Here is a 24507-nt window from a genome sequence, read left to right as displayed (position 1 = left end):
CTCGCTCGCGGCAACTAGAGAAAGCCTGCACACAGCAATGAAGACCCAACACAGCCAAATAAATAAATAGATTTATAACAAAACAAAAAAGATGTTACTATCACTGAAGTGTCCCATTACTTTACTGACTTGTCAGGTCTGAAATCGGTTTTGTCTTTCTTCTTTTCTACTTTTCTTCTGGGTCCGGTTAAGTGATCCACAGTTGATTACCTTGGTAACGTTGCTTTGATTTCTCTTTTCTTTTCACTCAAATGCATTCCGCTGTGTTTCCCTCAGGTTTGTGGATGTAGGGCGGCCCATTAAATCCTTCTTGACCAAACAAGCGCCATTCTTCTTCCCCTTTAAATCAACTTGTTTCTTCGCGACCCTTTCTGTGGCTGGGGTCCGAGCACGGGGCCCACTGCGCTGGGGCTGAACCTCATGCAGACTGTGGTCCTAAGTTCCTGGGGAGCTCCGTGCTGGCATGTAGCCCTCTGGCCCGCTTCTGCTCACACCTCCCCCCGAGTGTGTGCTTACCGTCTTGCTTCACCTTAACCTGGTATTTTTCAAAATAACTATCATCGTAATATATAAGTAATAGATAATATTATATATTCTAAACATACAATAAAGCAATAGGTATAGCTTTTTTTTTTTTTTTTGCGGTACGCGGGCCTCTCACTGTTGTGGCCTCTCCCGTTGCGGAGCACAGGCTCCGGACGCACAGGCTCAGCGGCCATGGCTCACGGGCCCAGCCGCTCCGTGGCATGTGGGATCTTCCCGGACCGGGTCACGAACCCGTGTTCCCTGCATCGGCAGGCGGACTCTCAACCACTGCGCCACCAGGGAAGCCCATAGGTATAGCTTTTATTGGAATTCTGGTCTGTGTATTCAATAGAGCTTGAAGGGTAGTTCACAGCTGTTGATTCCTTGAGCCTCTGAGCGCGAGGCCAAATGGCAAAGGCTTCCCTTTCTGCTTGGACTCGGCTGCAGTCAGCCCTGGATGTGGGCTCAACTCTGTCCCCATCTCACTGTGTGGCTTTGGGCAAGTTTCTTTCTTTCTCAGAGCTCTGATCCCATTTCCTGGCCTGGAATAAATAATCTTTTTGAGGGGTCTTTGAGTCGGCCTAAGTTTAAAAATGGCTCTTAGAGAACGGGGAGTTGTTTCTGCATCCAGAGATTTCCTAGCTGGGTTTGAGGCTCTCTCTCCCTCTCCTTCCAATAGGACGGCCCTTTCCTGGTGGAGCACAAGTACCCCACGTTACCTGGGAAGCTTTCAGGAGCCACGCCCAACGGAGAGGCTGCCGGATCTTCTCCCACGGCCTCCCCACATGACCCTGCGGGGAGCGGCCTGCTGAGGCTGAGTGAGTGTCCAGGCGCCAGGCCTGGCGGCCTCTGGAGCCTCGGCCTTGGCATTTCCACTGTTGCACGAGGTCCCTGCACCCCCCGCCATAGCCCACAATTGGAGAACGGGGGTGGGCACGGGTGGATGGGACAAGTCCTACCTCAGGGTGGTCCCACGTCCAGAGGTGATTGCTATCTGTCTGGGCACAAGGTTTCCTGCCAGAAACACATCAGAGCCCAAGAGAACCAGGGTGTGTACCCACCTTCTTTCCACCTGCAATTACTCTACCCCCATTGCCCCTCCTCCTGTCTTCCTTCTCTCTCCACCTGCTCCTGGCCTTCCCGTCATTCCTCTTTCCCTCCCGCTTAGACACCCCCTCCCCCTCCCCCCTCCCTGGCCCTGCCCCCTCCTCCTCTGTTCTCCTGATCTCTTTCCTGTCTCCGCCTTCCTCTCTGCAGCCTCCCTATTACCCATAGGATGATATCATGTGCTCTTCCAAGGGAGAGCGTTTCCTTAGAGAAGTGGAATCTGGCCACTGGGCAAGGCTGTCAGTCCCCAGGTATCCTTCTGGCGCTTAGCATCTGAAATGGAGGTCTCTGCACAGTAGGCTGGATCTCCCCAATAGCAGCAGCAGATCAGAGGGGCCCAGAGAGGAACATTCTGGTCCCGACAGAGCCGTCCCTCCCCCTGACTCTTCCTACCTGGCGCAGGAGGGCTTGGCTTCCCCACTAAGGGTTGGCTTCTGCCCTTGGCCAGTCCTGCCTTTGGCTGCAGGAACTCCAGATGAGTATGTCCTAGCGACACTCAAGACTGTGGACTTCCTGCAGCTTCGGACCATTCTCGTCTGATCTAAGTGAGCTCTGGCACCCACACAGGAGCAGTGGGCGGCCCGGTGTATTCAGTCCCCGCTGCCCTCCGCCCCTCCCCGCACGTGGATGCCTCACCGGCCAGGAAGCGACACCAGGAGCATTCAGTCCCCTCACATAGGGCTGCCTCTCGCCGCCGTGACCCTGTAGGTCAGGCTCAGTCACCATTCACCCCCATCCTTCCTCGTGGGATTAGTTTTCTTTCTGTTCGAGTTTTTCCCTCTTGCCTGATGACTCTTGTTTATTTCTTTGCTTCCCTATAACTCTGTTGGGCTGGACTTCGGCCTCTCTTGCTTCTTCGTGTGGCTTCTCTGCTTCTTGGTTGGCTGGAGGTCGTGGCCGGAGTGTCAGTGCCCCCGTGCTAGGTACTGTACCCTTCCAGGGGAGGTGGGGAGCGAGGTTCCCGTATTTCCCTCCGGTGACACCCTCCCTTTCCTGAACATTCAGCCACGTCCCCCTCCTGCTTGTATTCCCGCATCTCCCTGGGGGAAAAGAGAGGAAGCTCCTTGCTGGAGTTACCCTGCAAGTTTTGGGACCCCGAACTCTTAGGATTTGAAGACATTCGCTCACCCAGATTTGAAACCTTAAGCTCGCTAACTCCCCAGAGAGAAAACCTGGAGTGTGCCTGAGCCCCTGCTGGTCTCTGAGATCTTGCTGTAAAGCTCTGTCCTAAAGGCAGAGCTGGGCAGACTTCCTGACTCCCACTGAAGGGCTGGCCCAGGCTCAGGGAAAAGGTTTACAGAGGTCACGTTCCTTCTTGTCATTCACATATCATTCCATTCTTTCAATCTCAGGAGACACAGAAAGTGGTTGGGATGACACTGCTGTGGTCAATGACCTCTCACCCACGTCCTCGGGCACGGAGTCCAGCCCCCAGTCTCCCGTGACACCAGATGGTAAACGGAGCCCCAAAGGCATCAAGAAATTCTGGGGAAAGTAAGTCGGTGATGACCGTAATTATATTGCTTGGAATTAATATTGTCCCCGAGTGGGCAAAACACCTCCATAACCCCCTGTATAATTAGATGCTGGGACAGCAGTGAGTACAGAGTGGTTATGTGTAGAGGAGACCTTGAATCACTTTTTAGGGCCCAGAGAAGGAGAACTATGAAAGGAGCCCATTAAATACAGCCGGTTGCCTTACGTGTCATTCACTTTAGGCATCCATCCGTCCCACAGACCCTAAGCACATCCTCTGAAGCTTACATATGTGCTTCGGAGAGGTACATGGGTGAGACCAGTTTCTTCCTCTGCAGGACTCAGTCTGTGTCTTAAGAAATCTTTGAGGACAGAAAGATGAGTCCTTTCTGGCCCTGCTGACTGAGTCTGTGAAATGAGACAGAAACTGGGGCCTCCTCTCAGGCAGCAACCTGCACTTTGACCCCCGGGGAGAGGGGTCCAATCCCAGAGGCAGGGTTAGAATTGAGGCTGGGTCTGGCCAAGGAGCTGTCACAGGTCTTGATGCTGGACCTCTGGGGAAGCACCGGGAAGCAGGGGTTCCGCCCCAGAGCCCCGGTTATGGCTCGTGAGGCCCTGTGTGGGAGGCGTGCACTGACTACAGGCTTTCAGCCTGCCCTCTGACGTCTCCACGGATTCCTCTCCACACAGAATCCGAAGAACTCAGTCAGGAAATTTCAACACCGATGCCCCAGGGGTGGCCGAGTTTCGACGAGGTGGATTCCGGGCAACTGCAGGGCCAAGACTCTCTAGGACCAGAGACCCCAAGGGTCAGAAAAGGTAAGGCTCCCTCCAGTACATCTCCAAGGAACTGTGTAAAATCCTGGCTACGCTGGAGTGGGAAGGGGGGCTGGATGCCCCAGAGCCTCCAGAGATGGAAGGCAGGACCCCCTAGTGCAGAGCTTCTCAACCTTTCCCCTTTGACATGTGTGGACATTGCTCACGCTTATTTATAGGTGCATGGAGGTAAAGGCAGAGGCTGCCTATAGCCAGAGGTGCTGGGGCGGGAGGTGGCGCTCCGGCCCCCCTGAGAACCCCAGCAGCTCTGCACATCTGCAGCCCACTCTGGGCAGGGCCTTGGCGTGATAGGTTGAGAGGCTCCGCTGCAGCCATTCAGAGCACAGATGCTGGAGTCAGAGACCTGGGTTGGGATCTCTGCTTAACCACTTCCTGGCAGTGAGCCCTAAACCAGGTTCTGTAACTTCTCTATACCTCAGTTTTCTGATCTCTGAAGTGGGACGGGGGCGGGGGGGGGGGGTCAAAAACAAGTATTTGTGAAAGTTCTTGTGAGGATTATGTGAGCTTCTGCACATCTAACCCTGGTATCAGCTGTCTGCCATTCAAGCGTCACCTTCCCCTGGGAGACTGGGGAGAGAGCAGCACCTTCCCCCGGGGCGGGGTCCCCTCCTTCCACACAGACCTCTACAGAAGGGTGCCGGGGTGCCAGTCTGCCCTTATCCCTCATGACACACTGTACCACACCTTCCTGAAGGCTTAACTGGAGGGAGTTGTAAAGGGATCAAAATGGGAAGTTTTGCATGACTGTTCCCATCACGCCCTAATGAAAAAGCATCAGTAATGAAACTTTCCCGGAGATCGCCCTGGTGGACCCCCTCCAGTCACCAGCTTTACCCCCCTTCCTCAGATCTCCCTGCTCTGAGAAGAGTGCCTCCCTTCCGACTTGCCCAAGTGAATCTTTACTCCTACGTCTTAGGGAAACCCTTTTCTGTACCCTCTGCTCCCATCAGATGATCCCCACGATACATTGTCTCCAGCAGAATATCTCCTAAAGTCTGAGTTGCTCAGCCAAGGTCAGGCTTCTGGGGGCCTTGCTCAGGATTGGACTGTGACATTTTAAATCTAACCAAACAGTGAAAAGTAAGATTAACCCTCTTAAATTTCATCCCCCTAAGATTGCCATAAACCAGTGCCAAGTGCAGGTAATTACTGAGTAAGATGTGCACAACTCACGTGTTAATTCTAGAAACCATACAGTCTAGATCCCAATGAAGGGGGAAGAATGCTTCCCTGGTGCAGCGTATCGTTCACAGACCTGACCCCCGCCAAAGAAGGGAGCACACACGGATGCACCCCGCTTCCCCACTCAGCCCCCCTCAGGCCCCTAGGCTTGGCCAAGCGCTCCCAGGTACACACTCAGGACCTTTGGCGAGCATCCCCAGATCCATCCTCCAGGTGCCTTACAGAGAAACCTGAGGACGCGTAGCCTCCTGGTTCTGCTCCTCCAGCATCGTGGAGTGGCGTTTACGCTTCTAGTCACAAAAAATGCTCAGTAAACGTTAGCTTTTAGAGGCTAGAGAATCTAAGCCCATGGTCTGAGAAGGCAGAGACCAACTCAAGAGACATTAGAAAATGAGTCAAAGGAAGCATATGCATGTAGTCCATGAAGAGAATTCTCATCTGCTTGGCAGTCTTCTGACCTCAGGCGTGAGTGTTTCTGATGGTTCTGAGATGAAAAAATAAAGCCACCAGAGCTTGAGTGATGGATTTTTGTTCCGCTTCTGGCTTTTCTTTAAGAATGATTCTTTTTTTTTTTTTTTTTTTTTTTTTTTTTTGCGGTACACGGGCCTCTCACTGTTGTGGCCTCTCCCGTTGTGGAGCACAGGCTCCGGACGCGCAGGCTCAGTGGCCACGGCTCACGGGCCCAGCCGCTCCGCGGCATGTGGGATCTTCCCGGACCGGGGCACGAACCCGCGTCCCCTGCATCGGCAGGTAGACTCTCAACCACTGCACCACCAGGGAAGCCCTAGGAATGATTCTTGAAGGGGGAATCACTGGTCAGGGTGTAAAACTTTTCTAAGACCCTCAGGTATTTTTCCTTAGGGCCCATCCACCATCTTACAAGTCCCTTTGGTATGGGGCAACCAGTGTAGGGAACCTTCTCTGCCGAAGGCGAAACTTCAGTTCAGCCACAGGGTTGCTTTGTTTGGGTGTCTTTGTGCTTTGTAAACAGTAGCAATGGATGACAAGGAGAATGGGAATGAAGGCCTGATGGGACTGTATGTTTATCACCATGCTGCTTACGGTAACGAAAATGAGTTTGCTGGTGGGAAGGAAAGGCTTTTATTACTCTTAAACAGAAATGTGATCTAATTATATGCTAATGTCCTCTGGTATTTATAGTTTGTAGATATTTAGGTATAGCCTTAAAAAATTTTTGTCACCAACATTCCTATAGGAAGTCTGTTACTGAAAATCTCCAGCCCCAATCCGTTTTTTCCAGTGAAACAGTTGTTTTTTAATATAACACTTGATAATGACATTTCATAGGAACTCTCTCTCAGGTTATAAGAGTAAATTTTTTTATTTTTTCCCCATTTTGCTGATTTACGTTCTAGTCGGCACTGCTGTACAGTGAGTGCTTGTCGCACCTACAGCCTTGTCAGCATTGTTATTGCAGCTTTTGTTTAAAGTTCTAGTTTTATAGACCTCCAAAAATTAGATTATTATTTAGTTTACATGTTTGTTATCTTATTTCTTCTTTTGTGAACTGTGTGCATTTTTGCCCATTTTTATTTAGTTATTAATATCTTTTATTTAATATTTCTTATAGATTTCTATCTGTTCTCTACATATTAAGATACTAAGCCACATCTAAAAGTTGTAACAAATTATTTTTTAGGTCTGTTGCAGAATTTTACTTGGATATATGAAATTTTCAGGTTTGTGTATAATGAAGTTCATCAACTTTTCCTTTGTGATTTCTTTCATTATTTTGTTTTAAAATTTTTTGCTGATTGTTTAAAAAACTGGTTTTAAACTATGAGTTTAAAAAAGTGATTTTTTAAAACTTCACAAGTTATCTATTTGGGGATTTATTTTGGTGTGTGGTGAGAGAGGTTTTTTTCTCCCAAGAGAAAGCAGAGTGTAATGTTGAAGTCTTGAAAGCCACATGGCCGGATCCCATCCTTGTGGAGGCGTTTTCTGAGTTTGTCTACAGAGTGTATTGCCCTTAGGGACTCTAGCTTATGAGGGGTCTCTGATCAGACTGCTTCCCTGCTTCAGGCCCCATTTTACTGCCTTTCTCCCATATTCACTGTCAGTGTCAGGTTTATCATGAATGTAAGGAAGCTTAAACTTCAACGTCAGTTACTTGCCTAGACCCCTTTCGTGGTCCAGAGAGGGTCCAACCGATGTATTGACAAGGCCGTGTGTTTTGAAATATTTTCATAAGTAAGATATTTTAAACAGTTAAGACTGCTGACTCTTTACTCCAACTTACCCTTGGTCTAATATCTTTGCCCGATATCAGACGATGCTGGAATACCCATGGGCATTTTTGGGATCTGGCTATGGGGAGGTTGAGTTGGGGATCCATTTAGTTTGGGTTTAATGGGATTATGTTTATGTGGCTTGCACTCACTTCATGTCTGGTTTACTTAGGTTTAGTTAATTAGCTGTCCTACTATAAAAATGGCTTCCAATGTGCCAGTGTGCCCAGCATGACTGATACAAAGATGCAAAGTCAGAGATCTTGTACCAAAATGAACTTGTCCTCTGGCATTTGGTTTCAGAAGTATGGGGTAGTGGAAAAAGAAAGAACATTTGAAATTTGCAAAACCAGAAGCCAGTCTGTGGAAATTCTTTCCAATCATCAGATTTGCCAAATCATCAGCAGAAGATTCGGTTCTCTCAGATGCTTAGTCAAAACAGAAGTCCTCTCTTTTCAGAAATGCACTTACTAAGGAAATATATACATACAGTTGTAAGTGTACCCTGTGTTCTCCGTCTACCATGGGAATGGCCTATTGATAAATCTCACATCATTTTAACTGCAATTTGGAGGGATGTTTTGGAACATGTCAATAAAACAAGTGGTTTGGCTGTATATGGAAGGTACTTTCTCTGTCATCTCTAAATTACTTAATAGCATGCTCAGCTGTGGCCCTGGACAAGAGTATGGGAGACCCTGGCACTGACAGAACCCCAGGAGTTAGGGAAGCTGGGTCTGCTACTGTAGGAGCAGCACAGGCTTAGGAGAGCAGAGACTACTCACAAAGGGGGAAATGGGAAGACGATCGAGGGTAGAGGAGCATCAGAGCTCTAGGGTGTTATGAAAAGGTCTACAGGACAGAGGCTTTCAAATTACAGTCTCAAAAACACGTATTTCCCCTCAGAACTGAAATATTCCTCTGATACATAGAATATTTGTTTCCTTCCAATTCCCAGAAACCAGAAAATAAATGAAATTGAAAACTAATAGGATATGAAATAAAGGTGATAAAATGAGCATTGAAATTGAGAAACTATTCTGATAATTTTTTTAAAAATCCCAGATCAAACCAAAAGCAATAATTCACTAAGAGCAACAGATAAATTCCAAACAAAAATAGTAAATAGGTTCCTAGAGTGTTGTTCATATAAAGTGAATTATATGAACACATTGGCAAAAGATGAAAATTTCTTGCTGATTTTACATGATACACTGACATTGACCAAGATGATGTTGCCTAATATGCAACAGCCACAAGGACATTAAGTAAATGTTATCAATTCAAAGAATAGAATATTTAAGATTAGCACTAAAAAACTTGAACGCTATGGAATTTTACAGCTCTCATCTAAAAGACAATTGATAGAGGTTTTCCTAAATTTGATGATTCTAAAAATGTATTTGACAATACCATTTATAAGCTGTGAAGCCAAAACTTAAAAAAACTATCAAAATAACAAAAGAATATTGGTCAGTCATGCTAGAAGAAAGATGGAAAGCTTCTCACAGAAAATATAGCCCCACCCCATCCACTCATTCAAACAACTGCAGATCGGATTTCCACCGGTTGAATCCGTGGGTGCAGAACCTGCAAATACAGAGGGCTGAGTGAACTACGCCATCTTATATAAGGGACTTGAGCATCCCTGGATTTTGGTGTCTACGGGGATCCCGGAACTAATCCCCTGGCAGATACAGAGGGACATCTGTTATAGAGTTGTTGACATGTGATAAAGCAAAGAATACGCACCCCGAACGTGAAGGTCAAGTACTATAGAGGTATAGCTAGGAGTTAATTAATAAAAATATTATTTTTCTGGATTTCATGATCTTTTTCAGTTGGATTAGATTTGTAGTTTTTTGTGATTTGTTTTCTTATTCTAAATAGTCATTTTGTTCCTAATTCCATATTCAAACTGTGTACTTTTCTTAGCGGGGCCCCCAAATTTTGTAAGTTCCAGTTTTCACGAAACCTGGATCTGCACCTATTCATGATTCGTTAAAACCCAGGCTCCAGGCTGAGTGACCAGCACCTGCTCTACGGTACACATCATCTCCAGCACTTGTTCTAGAATGGTGCTTTACGGTCATCCTGGCCCTTTAAGGAACACCCACCCTCACTTTAAGAAAATTTTTGATGCCTCATCTAGGCATTAAAAAAAATTTTTTTTAACCATTTTAGGAATACTTTCTTGGAAGGAATCTTTTAGAATAGCTAGTCTTCTATATTCCATGAATCCTCCTTTAAAAAATGAATATAGGGCTTCCCTGGTGGCGCAGTGATTGAGAGTCTGCCTGCCGATGCAGGGGACACGGGTTCGTGCCCCGGTCCGGGAAGATCCCATGTGCCACGGAGCGCCTGGGCCTGTGCGTCCGGAGCCTGTGCTCCGCAATGGGAGAGGCCACAACAGTGAGAGGCCCGCGTACCGGGAAAAAAAAAAAAAAAAGAATATAAAGTTGCTTTGTCGACCTCCATGCCCCCCCTGCCCCCAACTGGGATTTTGAGTGTACCATTACCTTTACACTTTAAATGAAATTGATGTCTTTAAGAACTGATGGCTTTGTGATACCCAGGCTTCCTGTCTAGGAACATGATCTAGCTCTTCATTTATTCATGTCTTTTTTTATGCTGCTTAGTTGTGTGTCATAGTTACCACCTCCCCCCATCCCCACCCACGGTTACACAGGACCCACACATTCCTTATAAAGACAGATCCCAGACATTTCATAATTTTGGTTGCTGTGAGTGGGTTATTTGAACAAAAATGTTAGTATCTGTGCATTGATGGTATATAGAAAAGTGTTGATTTGTGTGTGTCATAAACATTAGGAGCCGTGTGTATGTATAACCAGCCACCTTCCTGAGTTCTCTTGGGTTTTCTAGGTGGGCAATCATATCATTTGAAAAGAATGGCTTGCTTTTATTTCTACCTTTCTAATAGCTATATTTTTATTTTTGTCTCTTCTTATATTTGCTGCAACTCTCAGACTAGTGTTACTAATGTGATAAAAAATACTGTCTTTTATTAACTTTAATGTGAATGCCCCTAGTGTTTCATTAGTAAATAAGGCATTAACTGTTGTTGATTGGAGGAAGGTTTTGTTTTTTTTTCCTTAATGTTAGATACGCCTTTCCTAGTTTTCTAAGCGTTTTCCTGAACACGGTATTAAGCCCTGTGTAAAACACGATTCAGGTGTGGATCTTCATCCACATGGGCTTCGGCTCGCGTGCGTGTGCATGTGGACTGATAGCACACGTGAGCACAGCTTCCTGAGGAGCATATAACTGCCCCAAGCTCCCGGCAGCTGCAGACCTGAGATTCAGACCAGGGGTTATCCCGGGAAACTCTAGAGTCTACCTCCGATGAGTGCATTGTAGTGGGATTTTGTTCAACTGGATCCCACGATGGGGGTTTTTGTTTAAACCTAGTCCCTTTTCGTGAGGCGCTGTTATGTTCAGCTGGAGGCCAGGCTCTCCCAATAACTGGGTCGTGCTGTTTCCTGCTTCCCAGTGATGCCAACGGCCCCTTCGCCCAGTGGAGCACAGAGCGTGTGTGTGCATGGCTGGAGGACTTTGGCCTGGCTCAGTACGTGATCTTTGCCAGGCAGTGGGTGACTTCTGGCCACACGTTACTGACAGCTACCCCTCAGGACATGGAAAAGGTAAGGGCTGAGCCCTGGGCTAGGAGGCTCCCATCTCTCCCCAAACCAGCGCACAGGGAAGTGAGGCCCCCCCACTCCTCCACTGCCCACCCACGCCCACACACAGGAGAGTTGACAAAGGAGGACGAGATTCTCTCTGTCACTTCAGGTTGATCCCAGGGCGCTGGGCAGAGGTCTGCTTCCATGCTCCACCCAGGTGGAGTACCTCCACCGAGACACAGCATCCTCTGAGGGCCAGGCTGCCCACCGAGATTTCACATCTGTCTTCCTCTTTCACTTTCAGGAGCTGGGAATTAAGCACCCTCTTCATAGGAAAAAGCTGATTTTAGCAGTGAAAGCTATCAACACCAAGCAGGAGGAGAAGTCTGCACTACTGGACCACATCTGGGTGACACGTAAGGACAGGCATATGTGTGTTATGTTTCTGGCAGCCCCCTGGGAATGTGTGCCTCAAAGACAGCTGTGTCCTTGGGACAGGCAGACGGATTACTAAACTTTAGGGGAAATATAGCTGGAACTCAGAATGATAATGTGCTGCTGCCTTTTTTTTTTTTTTTTTTGGCATCCACAGTCTTCCATTTTCACAAATTTCACTTCCCTGTTTCTGTAGGTTGGCTCGATGATATTGGCTTACCCCAGTACAAAGACCAGTTTCACGAATCCAGAGTCGACGGGCGAATGCTGCAGTACCTGACTGTGGTGAGGATCCCTCCTCCAGTGTTTCAGTTGTCCCTGTGAACACCCAACTCAACTCAGGTGTCCCCATGGCGGTATTTAAACTTGATTCCACACCTCCCTCATATCCCTCGGGTCTAAAACTGTGTCGTTCGTCACATAAGAGGTCCCAATTAGCAGAGTACGAACCATTGCTCCAAGGAAAGCTGTTACGTGTCCACATGCATTCCTGACGTGTAGTAGACCACTTGTCTGTGTATGGTCTGGGAAGGAGCCTCGGTGGGTGGGTGTCACTTTGGAAGCTCTGGTTCATCAACCAAAACTTTACTTTTCCAGAATGATCTACTTTTCCTAAAAGTCACCAGCCAACTACATCATCTCAGCATCAAATGTGCCATTCACGTGCTGCATGTCAACAAGTTCAACCCTCACTGCCTGCACCGGCGGCCAGCTAATGAGGTGAGGCAGGACACTATATCTGTCCAGGTAGCCCTGAGCCGGGACACCTGTAAGATCGGGTGTGAGAAAACCAGAATGACATGGTCATAATGTGGCTGCATTTTGGCCCATGGTGCTGCGGATTCTTCCCTTTACTAGGGCTTCATGGTGTCCCAATACGCCTGTGGCCTGAACTCTGCGTCCCACAGCAGCCACTAGCCCTCCAACTCCTCCCTCCTTTTGGGAGACATATGCTATGGGCTGGAGGGCAGTAGCAGCAAGTCTTTCAAAGCCATCATAGTGATTAAAGGAGATGAGGAAATGGAGCAAAGGGGAGGGAAGGGCGAGACAAAATGGAAAGACGGTGTCCAAGTAGGCAGAGGAGAGACGAAGAGGAACCCATAAGTAACCAGACATTTCAGAACAGATCTCCCTACTCGTTGGTAGAAAATTAACTGACCTCCAGGCCCAGGCGCACAGGGAATCCATGATCAGGTTTTGCTAGAGAAGAAATGGTGGAGGTAAACACAGCAACCCAAATCCTGGGGAATTCCCTGATAATGTTTCAGGAACCCCGGAGTTCTGGGTGGGCCCCAAAGCTACAGGATTGTCAGTCACACCCCGTCTCCTATGTTCATGGGAGCCAAGACTAACCCTGCTGTAAGAGTAACTCAGCTTTCCAGGGGATTAAAAATTCATATCTCTACTCTCCGTCCCCTCTTTTCTCCCTGTTACACAAACACATTTTGAACCTTCTATATGTTAGGCACACTGCTGGGCATTTTGAAGACCCAGGTGCCACTTGAGGGTACTCAGGTATAAGTATCTTAACATGTGTTCTCCCGAAACATTTGGCCACACCAGTGAGATCTCGATTCTATAAAACACTCGGCTCGTAACTGACAGTCCTCTTTAAAGTTCTGTTGAATCGCTGAATGAATAACTCCATGCTCTCATGTGTTAGTCCCAAAGTAACCAGAGTCAGGGAGTAACGGGATTCTGGAATCAGATATCTCAGTGCAGAAGTGCAAGTTCAATGAGAGCTTTATTTCTTGGAAACTGAGAGGGCTCTCAGGCAGCTGGCCTGGAGGCCTGGCTCTGTAGGTGTAAGGATTGTTTTCGGCAAGGCGTTCGGGGCCGGCTTACTCACAGGGACTGGCTCCACAGAGGACCCTGGTAGGACCTGTAGGCCTAACTTCTCCACTCTCCTTCTCTCTCTTACAGAGTAACCTTTCTCCTTCAGAAGTTGTGCAGTGGTCCAACCACAGGGTGATGGAATGGTTGCGGTCCGTGGACCTGGCGGAATATGCGCCCAACCTTCGTGGGAGTGGTGTCCACGGAGGTCTCATTGTGAGTGGCTCTTTGGGCTGGTCCGCCTGCCTCGGTGACACCTGGGGTATTCAGAAACTGATGTCTTAAGGGCTAGACAGGCATCCCAGTAAGAAATGTTGATACTTCATCTGAACCCCTTGCATAAATTGAAGTCTCAAAGTAGAATCTGATCATTTGTGGCTGAGAATTAATAGATTTCATGCAAACAAGATGGCTTCTGGAAAGACTTCCCGAGCCACAGACCCAGAGGAGTCCAGGAAAAAGGGGCTGCATGAGCACTGCCTGTTAACCAGGCAGCTCCAGCTGGTGCTGGAGGAACACAGGGCTTGGGAGGTAGGGGGAGGCCACCAAAATGTACCCTCCTGCTTGTCATGAGACGATCTGCATCAGCACTTATCTGTCAAGTGGCAAAGCCAGCAGGGAAAGGAGGAAGGGGTGGCCCAGTTGTCCTCCAGATAGACCCTGGGAGACAGCCTTATCTAAGAGGGCACAGCTCTCTGCTGGTTGGTCACAGAGCCTGGCCCTGGGCCAGGGAGACAGAGGGGAGGGGGACACAGGACAAGAGGATGAGCCTCAGCCCCTGCCCCGGGGCCACCCGGGCTCCTGGGGGCCTGGTTCTCAGTGTCATCACCTAGAGCCACCGGTGGTCGCCGCTGGGTGGCTTGTCTGTGGTTTCTTCTTAGATCCTGGAGCCACGCTTCACTGGGGACACGCTGGCCATGCTTCTCAATATCCCCCCACAAAAGACACTCCTCAGGCGTCACCTGACCACCAAATTCAATGCCTTGATTGGCCCTGAGGCTGAGCAGGAAAAGCGAGAGAAAATGACTTTACCTGCTTACACGCCGCTGACCACCACAGCCAAAGTCCGGGTGAGTCGCCAGGCCCTTTCTGGGGTGGCCACAGGGGCCTGCCTTCTGGCCCTTGAGTTGTGTAGCAGCTGACCCAGTGCCTGGAGCCAAACCCAAGTGGGCTGCCTGGACAAGGAGGCTCTCTTGGCTTCTGCCTTGGTTTCTACCTTCGGTTTGATTTTGTCACTTTTGTTAGCCTAGTTCCCGGCCACTCTTGAGTCCAAGGGTGCGCAGGTTTCTTTACACAGAAATGACATACAGGCAGCATGGGGTCCTCTCTCCCGACACTGCCTTGACTCGCTGTGCAAAGCAGACAGGCTCCCGAGTGTGGGTTCCCTTTGGTCAGACCCATCTGCATTCCACATGCCACGTGGGGTCCTGGTCTAAGCTGTCTTGCCAACATAAGGAGTGTCCCTGTGGGTAGCCAGCCGTGGCCACCTTGTGCTGTGGAGGTGGCCAGCACACAGCCATCCAGAGGTCCCGAGGTCATCCAAGCACCAGCGCCACTCACTGGGGCTCTGAATCCCACAAAGCCCGTTCCACCTGCCTGAGCTGTCCTGCCAACTCAGGACAAAGCTGGAGCAGGGAGGAAGGGCCGCCTAGGGCTGTCCGTGTGGCTTCCCAAGGTGCTGTGAACAGAAGGCAGGGGGTGCTCCACGTGTGATACCAAGTCCTCTGAGCACAGCCTCTGGGAACCCCCAGTTCCCCTGGGGAATGTGAACATCACTCGTGGGACAGCAGGGCAGGAGCTTCAGGCACGGCATCCTGGAGGAGCAGCCCTACTTGCTCACGATGATTTATCTGTTGGCTTTTCCCCAGAAGGGCAATTGCTTACAGGAGCTCTATTTTGTTAAGAGTTTTTCTAGAAGCAGTTTGCCTTACTCCTTTCCTCGTCGGCCTGTTCTAAAATGTATCGTCAGTAGTAGCTGCACACTAGCTTGATCATCTCTTTCTCATAGTCTTGTATCTGCTGTGTTTTAGCCAAGGAAATTGGGATTTTCACATTTTGGAAACATAAGAAAAAAGAAGTTCGATGAATCGACAGACTACATTTGCCCAGTGGAGCCCAGCAACGGTGTCGGTGACAGTCACAGGGTCTGTATTGGCTACCAGGGCCTCAGCCCCCTCGATGCCCCCGAACTGGATGGACTGGACCAGGTGGGACAGATAAGCTGATGCCTTTGTCACCTGTACTGTCTGTGTGTGCTGAGAGCTCACAGTAACTCCGTGTGTGTCACCATGTAACTGCACCTCACCCCCTGTGTATGTGCATGACCTGCAGAAAACCTTCCAGCCCTTGTGTACCCGTGGGCCAGTCTTTCTCCAAATCCTGAGGGTGGCCAGGTATGGCGCTGCATCTTTGCTAAGGGGCCAGCCTTGGGGACTCAGGAGGAAAGACATAAAGATGCTTGTAGGTTTTCAGTAAGTCTGAATGTCCACCTTCAGCACCAGTGGCAATACCTGAGCTTGGACACAGGTCCAGAGACCACGGACAGTCCCGAGGCTGAGCTCTCGGGCCCCTTGGCTGTGCCCCCGTTGAGGGCAACCCCAAGTGCCTTAGGCCTGTGACCACAGTTTGGGCTGGGGCTGAAGGGACAGCAGCAGGGACTTCTGCCCCAGTGACAGTGGAACTGTTGCGCCTTCCTTCGGAGGCGGTCGCTTCTTTCTGGTAATAAAACCTATATTTATGTAGAAAACAAACTGCACAGCATCTTTGATCTTGTCAAGGGAAGTGAGTTGGGCGCAGCTAGAGATGGAATGCTGCTCATCGCGCAGCTCGAGAGCCAGCGCTGCTGAGCTGCGTCAGGATTTGTGGGTGTCCTGGGTGAGGGGGCTGGAGCAAGGAGGGACCCCCATCCTTTGGAGGTCTGTGGTGTCGCTTCGGGCTCCACTGCCCGGTGTGAAGCTGGGAGGCACTTTGTGTCTCACGTCCTGACTGGAGGTTACATCTGTCGTGCAGACCCTGAAGTCGATTCCGTTCCAGCGGGATGGGCCACCTAGTGAAGGGGGCGTGGGGAGACCAGGTGGCATTGCTGGAAAGGCCCTCTGTTCTTTCACGTGTTGTGCCGCTCCGCTGTGACTGACCGTGCTGGGCCCGTAACCCCGTTGGGGCCGGTCTGTGTTGGCAGAGCTGGAACAGACCTGTCCTCCTGATTTAGAGGCTGACTTACTGATAATGGGTCTTCCAGACAGGCCTGGCCTGGCCAAGGACAGGGGGAGGGACACACCTGCCAGTCTGGGCTCCTGCTCATGAGATCCCAGTTAGTCCCAGTGCAGCTTTTGGCTCTACTGGGTCCCCAGGCCTCGTCTGCAGAAGCACGACGGCAGCACCATAACTGTCTGGTGGATGGGGCAGGGCCTCGTGACCCCAATCTGAACGCTCTGATTCTGTCCCAGATGGAGGCGATGTGAAGATTTGCTTCTTAAACTACCATGAGTCTCAGGCCATGGCCTCCCAGCCTCCCCTGAAGTCCAGCCAGCAAGAGATAAGGGCACAGGCTTGCCAGCTGGCATGGCCGGAACCACTGAATGACAGGTGCTCCCCGGGGCTGATGCCTGGGCACTGCAGTTTAGAGCCACAGTCAGGGCGGGCTTTGTCCCTTGTTTCTTATCGTGTCCTGGTGGGAGAATCTCCGCGTGTGCCTGCTTGCACACCCTGCATGGAACTGTTATGTCACTAGTTCTCTGCGCAGCCTCAAGCAAGGCCTGTACCACTTTGTGGGCCCGTTTTCCCACCTATAAAATGATGGATTATACTCGATGCCCTCAAAGGGCCAATCTACAATGTCCAAACAGGTCTGGGGAAGAAGGAGCAGGCCAGCATTTACCTGAGAAGGAGAGGAGGCAGGCTCCTAGGAGCGAGGACGCCCTGGCAGCTCCCTGAGGATGCCTAGCTATGCCTATACTGGGGCATCAGTGTCTGGGGTCCTGCTGGTGCCAGAAATCTGCAGTGTGTTCAGCACGCTGACGGCCTTCATCCCTGCCACTCTCTGCTCCTGGAAGTAGCTGGAGCACTGAACCTGTGCTAAAGGGCCGCTCTGACAGGGCCCGTCTGTGCCCTGCTCCTGTGTCCCCTTAGTGCTGGCGCCGGGGTGGGGACAAAGGAGAGTGTGTGTGTGATGGTGTGGGACACTGGAGGCTCTGCCTTTCCCCAGGGACAGAAGCAGCACGTGCTCCACCCGTCACTCCTCAGGGCCTGGCCCACTCCTTGCCCGCTCGCCTGCGGAGCACGCCTGAGCAGGACAGGACTTGCATGCCACCTCTGCGAATCACGAGCTCAGTCCACGTGCTGACCAGGCTGCTGCCCACTTTACAGGTGGCCCCTTCGGAAGGCACCCTGATGCAGATAGGGCTCCTCTCCCAAGACATTCACCGCCTCACGGTAGGACTCTGACCCTCTCTCCACAGTAGGACAGGTGCTGGGGAGGCCCCGGGAGTTTGGGGGTGGTGCTGGGCAGCCCCCGGGCCTACTCCAGAGCCTGTGGCGTCAGGGCCTCTGCTGGCGGAGAGCAGATGGGGCCGGGGGCTGGGGCTGGAGCCTGAACCAGGCGAGACGGAAAGCAGCCCAGAGGCCTTCTCTGTTGGCCTGCTGCCAGCCTTGAGCTGAAACCAGCTAAGGTGTGCTAGGTCTCAGGCCCTCTTCCCAGGCCCAAGGCTGGTGAGGAAACCAAGATGCTCAGCAGCTCTGGGTCACCCGCCTCGTCAGCCCAAAGCCCAGGCCTCGCCCCTGGCTTGGTGGCCACTGCTCTGCTCTCTCCATCCATGAGACACATATTTCCTATCATGCCTCTGGCTTCATGGACACCACAGGCACGTGAGCACATCCTGGCATGTCCAGTGGGGACAAGCCGTACCATATGACGCAGCTTGGACCAGGGGAGAGGAGGCACTCTGGAGGGAGGCTGACCTGGTCCCTGTCTGGGACCTCAGGCAAGTCACTCTCTCTCCGAGCCCTGGCTTCCCTATCTGTCAAGCAGGGCTAATATCCTCCTTGCAAGGCTGCTAGGCAGCCCGGAGCTGGTGGTAAAAGGCCAGTCACAAAAAAGATTTACATTGTTGAGGCCCTGTGCCTTCCAGGGCCTCACAGTTCCTAGACAGCCACAGCGTCCAGCCCATTGAGGCCTTTGCTGATGTACTGAGGCAGGTTATGAAGGCTGTATCCCAGGGCAAGATGGTCAAGGAGGGGGCGGGTCTCCCCGAAACCAAACAAGATCACTGTTTTCAATTTGTTTTTTTCTTGGCTCACACACTGAAATGAATTCACCCAGCCTTGCGCTTATCACTTCTATAGGCCTTTGGTGGCCTTGAAATAGCAACTTTACTTCTGAAGGTAGGAGCAATTTATTGTTGACAGTGTTGTCTATTCTGAGCCAACACGTGGGGTGCCTGGGACACCATGAACTTACAGGGCGCTGGAGTCAGGGCCATACCCAGTGCCCCGCTGCTTCCCACATCATGGCTGCAGGGCAGCCTTGACCAAAACGCTGTTGAACAGTGCCTTCGGCTGTGTCCTTTCAGACCATGCTCAGCCAGGACCAGCTGCTGACCGACTCCTGCCTGGCCGCTCCCAGCTCTGAGGACTGGTGATGACTGTCTTATCGCTGGCAGCCCAGAGAGGCACGTGTGACGGCCTGAGTCTGCTTCGATGGGGAGCTGACCCATGGCCACCCGTGGAGCCCAGCTGGGCTGCAGGGCATCTCCAACATGGGTGCTGATGGGACAAAGCGGGGCTGTGGAACAGATGTCCAGGAGGTGGCCCACATGTCTTCAACTGTGCGGTGCTCTTCGTTACAGCTTTTATACCTTTTGTACTTTTATACGTGGACTGCAGACCACTTTTGTGGGGAGGGCGATGAGATGCCAGCACAGACCCAATGACGCACGCCATCCCTGGTGACAGCTGGGGGTTCTTACACCCAAGGGGAAGGGCTGTGAGTCATAAAAACTTTGCTGGAAAAATAATTCTGAATGTTCTGAGCAGGGCGAAATGGTAGGAAGCCCCCTCCTGGGCTGCTTCCATACAGAAATGCGTATTGTATTTCCTTTCCCAGGAATCTGGCTGGAGTGACAGCCGGGAAGGAGTAACAGACTCCCTTCCCGCTGTCCTCAAGCCACCCTTGTCTGCAATGGTGTCTCAGGGCTGCGGGGCCTCCCAGCACCTGAGCAGAGGCGTCTTCGAAGCCTTTCCCTTCTCAGCCTTAGAGGCAACTGTCTGATCAAACGGCAACCCCCTCTCCCAGCCACCCCGAGGAAGGCCCTCAGGCACCCACATCAGCGTTTCCACCGCAACACATCTCAGGTATGCCCCACCTCAGGGAGAGGGACCTGCACACGGACCCCACACAGTCCCCTCCCAACCAGCCTTCCCCCTTAACGATGGGCCTTCTTCCTCCCTGTGGTGGGCTCTGGCCTCATCTCTATCTAATTTCCATGGTGGGTCTCCTACTTGGTCCCTCACCCTTCCTTTCCAGTTAGTCCCCTCCAGGTGTTCTCCACCCCATCCCCAGAGGGACCTTCCCAGAGCACTGTTTCATCCTGTTCCCTGCGAAGAACTCAGTTCCACAACTACCACAGATTAGCGTTCAAAAGCCTGAGCTGAATCTTCGGCCTTCCACGCTCTAGCCTGTGCTCCTGCCTTTCCCTCCCCATGGAATGTGCTTTTCTCCTAGTCCCTGTCACGAAGCTGAATCCTGCCTGCTGAGGTCCAGAACAGCCCTAGCCTCTTTCAGGAAGCCTTCGCTGGTGTTTGTTAGGGTTGGAGGTGTCTCTCTGTCCCACGGTGCTGACCTTGGGCCCGAGCACTTCCTGGCTCACCTTGAAGTAACGTGTCACCTTTCTCCCCTTCCACACCTATCCTCAACACAACCTCACTGAGCACCGCTATGGATGGGTTCCCGTACAGACAGGAGTAAGACCCAGTCCTAGCCCTCTGACGGCCCAGGAGATCCATGATGCTAAGTTCATCCGCTCATTCCCTCACATGTGCAGGTTGAGTACCTCCCATTCTGGGCTAAGGAGCACTGGGGCTACAGGCATGAATGTCAAGGTCCTTGCCTGAGGGTGGGGATGGTGCACTGTGGGAGTGCAGATCTGTTTCAGACAAGAGTGTGCTGAACGATACAGACGCTCCAATAGAAGCGCCCACAGGCCCAAAGAGCAAACTGTCATTTTTAATGGAGGGCTGGGGACAAGGACTGAAAAGCCTCCAAGGAGAGGTGCTACTTGAATTTTGAAAGATGAATCAGCTTCCTCAAGTATGCCAGAGGGGAAAGGCACTCCAGGCAGAGGGACCTGAAACAACCCAGCACATCCAAGGAAGCACCCGAGGTCGGTATGATGAGAGCAGAATTTCCTGACCTCTGCACTGCTGTCATTGGGGTTGGGTAAGTCTGTGCTCGGGGCTGTCCTTGGCCTCTTAGCAGCATCCTTGGCCTCTCCCTCTACCCTCTAGGTGCCAACAGCACCCCTCTAGTTGGGACAACCAAAAATGTCTCCCGACAAAATCACCTCTAGCTGAGAACCAGTGGGCCAGAGAATGGGGTCAGAGTGGGAGGCCCAAGGAAGGAAGAATCGGGTGAGGTCAGCTGGAGCCAGATCGAGAAAAAGGCTTTGTAAGCCAGGCTCCTGCAATTTATCTTGGGGACCCAGGGTGTCCGGATACGGACTAGTGAAAGCAGTGAGAGGTTTAAAGCAGGGAACAAGCATGGTTGTGATTGGTGTTTAAGAAAAACATCTGAGGGTAGGACCTTCGATGTGCAGTGCCCAGCATTGATTGCAGTGCCCAGTCTTTCTCTGAGTAGGAAACTCATTAGGATGAGCTCAACAGGTGGACAGACGAAGGCTAAGCTGCCGCCGCCTCCCCCCATCCCCCTGTCCATCTGAGAGACGTCCTGTGTTAGGCCACCCCATGGGCACTACACAGCTGTACTTCACAGAATTCTCTCAAGCCATGTTCCTTTCTCTCTCCTGTATCCCTTTGCCCCACCCTCCGACGCACATACACGTGTGTAAGAAACCCTGTGACACCAGTTTTTGCAAAAAGGGAACACCTTGGAGTTAAACTCAGGTTTGAAGCCCAGCCCTGCCACCTAATGGCTGAATGACCTGGGGATAGTAATTTCATCTCTAAGCCTCAGTTTCCACATCTGTAACTTGGAGAACAAAATCCCCACAGAATTTCTGGTTCATTATCAGAATTATATAAAATGAAGAGCGGGTGGGGAGAGCAGCCAAGATGGCAGAGTAAAAAGACCCAGAGCTCAGCTCCTCTCAGGAGCACCCCAAAATCACAACTATCTGCAGAACGACCATCAGTGAAAAAGACTGGAACCTACCAGAAAGGATCTTCTACAGCTAAAGACAAGGAACCACAACAAAACAGGTAGGAAGGGTGGGCTTGCAACATAATCAACTCCCATTTACACCCCCCCCACCCCTGCTGAGGTGGGCAACCTGCAAACTGGAGAATAATTATATTACAGAGATTCTCCCACAGGAGCAAGAGCTCTGAGCCCATCAGGCTACCAAGCCCGGGGGTCTAGCACTGGGAAGATGAGCCCCACCAGAGCAATTGTTTCTGAAGGCCAGTGGGGCTTAATTGCAGGAGCCCCCTAGGACCGGGGCAAACAGAGACTCCACTCAAAGGGCACACAGCAAAAGTAATTTGGTAAGAGCTTGGGCCAGACCTACCTGCTGGTCTAGAAGGGTCTCCTAGGGGGTGGGGGCGGTCCACCCGGGGGACAGACACTGGTGGCAGCCATACTGGGGAGCATTCAGGAGAGTGAACATGGCTGAATCCTGGCTCATTAGCTCCAAGACAGGCCTACTGGTGACAATGCCTGGGATGCCTCAGGCCACACTAACTAGGTGGGGACACAGCCTCACCCATCAGCAGACAGGCTGCCTACAGACTAAAGAGCCCACAGCTGCCTCTGGCTCACTACTGCTAGACACAGTCCTGCCCACCAGAGGGCCAAGACCCAGCTCCACTCACCACTGGACAGGCACTGGCCCCTCCTACGAGGAAGCCTGCACAAACCTCTAGACCAGCCTCAACCACCAGGCAGCAGACACCTGAAGCAAGAAAACTGGTTCCCCAACACAGGCCAGACCCTACCCTGGGACCAGCTGGGCCCTGCACACTAGCAGACCCATGCAACCTTCAGGACACTCAGGACCCCGTATCCAACTGTGTCAGGAACTGGTGCCCCTTCCACACATAAGCTCTGGGGTCCCTGGGCACTGCAGCTAGACCCCAGGAAACAGCTCTGCCTGCCAGTATCTGGCACTAACCCCAGGATCTGGCTTCACCTGCCAGTGGGTGGGCAGCAGCCCCAGAGTCTTTGGGACTCTGACTCCACCCACCAGTGAGCCCCCACTAGCCCCAGAGGCCCCTAGGGTTTCACAACCAACCAGACTAGGGCTCAACCGAGCCTCCCAGACTGCCTACATGGTCAGTCTACCACAACAGAAGGACCCACGCAGCTCTCTTAGGGGGAACCCTAGAGCATATGGCTTGGGTGACAAGAGGGATGTGCACTGCTGGGATGCATAGGATGCCTCCTACAGAGGGCCACTTCTCCAAGGTTGAGAAACATAACTAACCACATACATAAAAATACAAATAGCAACATAGACAAAATGAGGCAGTAGAGGAAGTCACCACTGCTGAACAGAAAAAAGGGAAAAGAATGAAAAGAGGATAGGATGTGCACTGCTGGGACAACATCAAGTGCACTAATATTTGCATTATAGGGGTTCCAAAAGGAGAAGAGAGAAAGGGTTTGAGAAAACATTTGAAGAGATAATAGCTGAAAACCTCCCTAACCTGGGAAAGGAAACAGTCACCCAAGTCCAGGAAGTGCAGAGTCCCATACAGGATTAACCCACAAAGAAACACACCAAGACACGAAGCAAAATGACAAAAATGAAAGCTAACTAAAAGCACCAAGGGAAAAGCAACAAATAACATATGAAGGAATGACCGTAAAACTATCAGCTAATTTTCAGCAGAAACTCTGCAGGTCAGAAGGGAGTAGCAAGATATAAAGTGTTGAAAGGGAAAAACACAACCAAGAATACTCTACCCACCAAGGCTCTCATTCAGATTTGAAGGAGAAATTGAAAACTTTATAGACAAGCAAAAACTAAAAGAATTCAGCACCACCAAACTAGCTTTACAACAAATGTTAAAGAGACTTCTCCAGGGAAAAAAGAAAAGGCCACTACAGGAAACATGAAAATTATGTAATGAAACAGCTCACCGGTAAAGGCAAACATACAGTAAAGGTAGGAAATCAGTCACACACACAGCTAGCAGGGAGGTTAAGAAACAAAAGTGGTAAAACCATCTGTATCCACAATACGCAAGGGATAAAACAATTAGATGTAAAATACGATCTCAAAGAGTAATTGTGAGGGTGGGGAGAGTGCAACTGCAGCGTATTTACAATGCATTTGAAAGTAAGAGATCAACTTAAAACAATTATGTATACATACAGACTGCTACACAAAAACCTCAAGGTAACTGCAAACCAAAAATCTATAATAGAAATACACACAAAATAGAAAAAGGAATCCAAACATAACACTAGTCATCAAGTCACAAGAGAGCAAAAGAAGAAGGCAAAAAAAGACCTACAAAAATAAGTCCAAAACAATTAACAAAATGACAATGAGAACATTCACATCGATAATTACCTTAAATGTAAATAGATTAAATGCTCCAACCAAAAGACACAGAGTGACTGAATGGACACAAAAACAAGATCCACACATTTGCTGCCTACAAGAGGCTCACTTCAGATCTAGAGACACATACAGGCTGAAAGGGAGTGGAGGGAAAAAGGTATTCCATGCAAATGGAAATCAAAAGAAGGCTGGAGTAGCAGTATTTAGATCAGCCAAAATAGACTTTAAAGACTTTTAAAAGAGACAAGGACACCACATAATGATCAAGAGATCAATCCAAGAAGCAGATATAACAACTGTAAGTATATATGCACCCAACATAGGAGCACCTCGATATATAAAGCAAATGCTAACAAACATAAAAGGAGAAATTGATAGTAACAATAATAATAGTGGACCTCAACACCCCACTTACATCAATGGACAGATCATCCAGACAGAAAAGGAAACACAGGCCTTAAATAACACATTAGACCAAAT

General features: G+C 50.3%; 1 protein-coding gene across 4 annotated transcripts in view; it reads left to right on the top strand.

Annotated features, from left to right (window-relative positions):
- PPFIBP2 (PPFIA binding protein 2) overlaps window positions 1-21697 on the top strand; it is a 385547-nt gene extending 363850 nt beyond the window's left edge. The window contains exons 23-35 of one of the 4 annotated variants that reach the window (XM_049713952.1): window positions 1205-1343; window positions 2523-2555; window positions 2985-3126; window positions 3799-3927; window positions 10891-11041; window positions 11325-11436; window positions 11652-11740; window positions 12053-12175; window positions 13379-13504; window positions 14170-14358; window positions 15319-15495; window positions 17654-17719; window positions 18856-21697. In XM_049713952.1, the coding sequence (XP_049569909.1) occupies window positions 1205-1343; window positions 2523-2555; window positions 2985-3126; window positions 3799-3927; window positions 10891-11041; window positions 11325-11436; window positions 11652-11740; window positions 12053-12175; window positions 13379-13504; window positions 14170-14358; window positions 15319-15495; window positions 17654-17719; window positions 18856-18924 (1545 nt within the window). In that variant the 3' untranslated portion in view covers window positions 18925-21697. The other 3 variants (XM_049713954.1, XM_049713953.1, XM_049713955.1) reach the window with 3 other exon arrangements.
- The last annotated feature ends 2810 nt before the right edge of the window (window positions 21698-24507 follow it).

This window comes from Orcinus orca, chromosome 8 (genome assembly GCF_937001465.1).
Source record: "Orcinus orca chromosome 8, mOrcOrc1.1, whole genome shotgun sequence".
Taxonomy (NCBI): domain Eukaryota; kingdom Metazoa; phylum Chordata; class Mammalia; order Artiodactyla; family Delphinidae; genus Orcinus; species Orcinus orca.
This window is presented reverse-complemented; position numbering and strand designations above follow the sequence as displayed.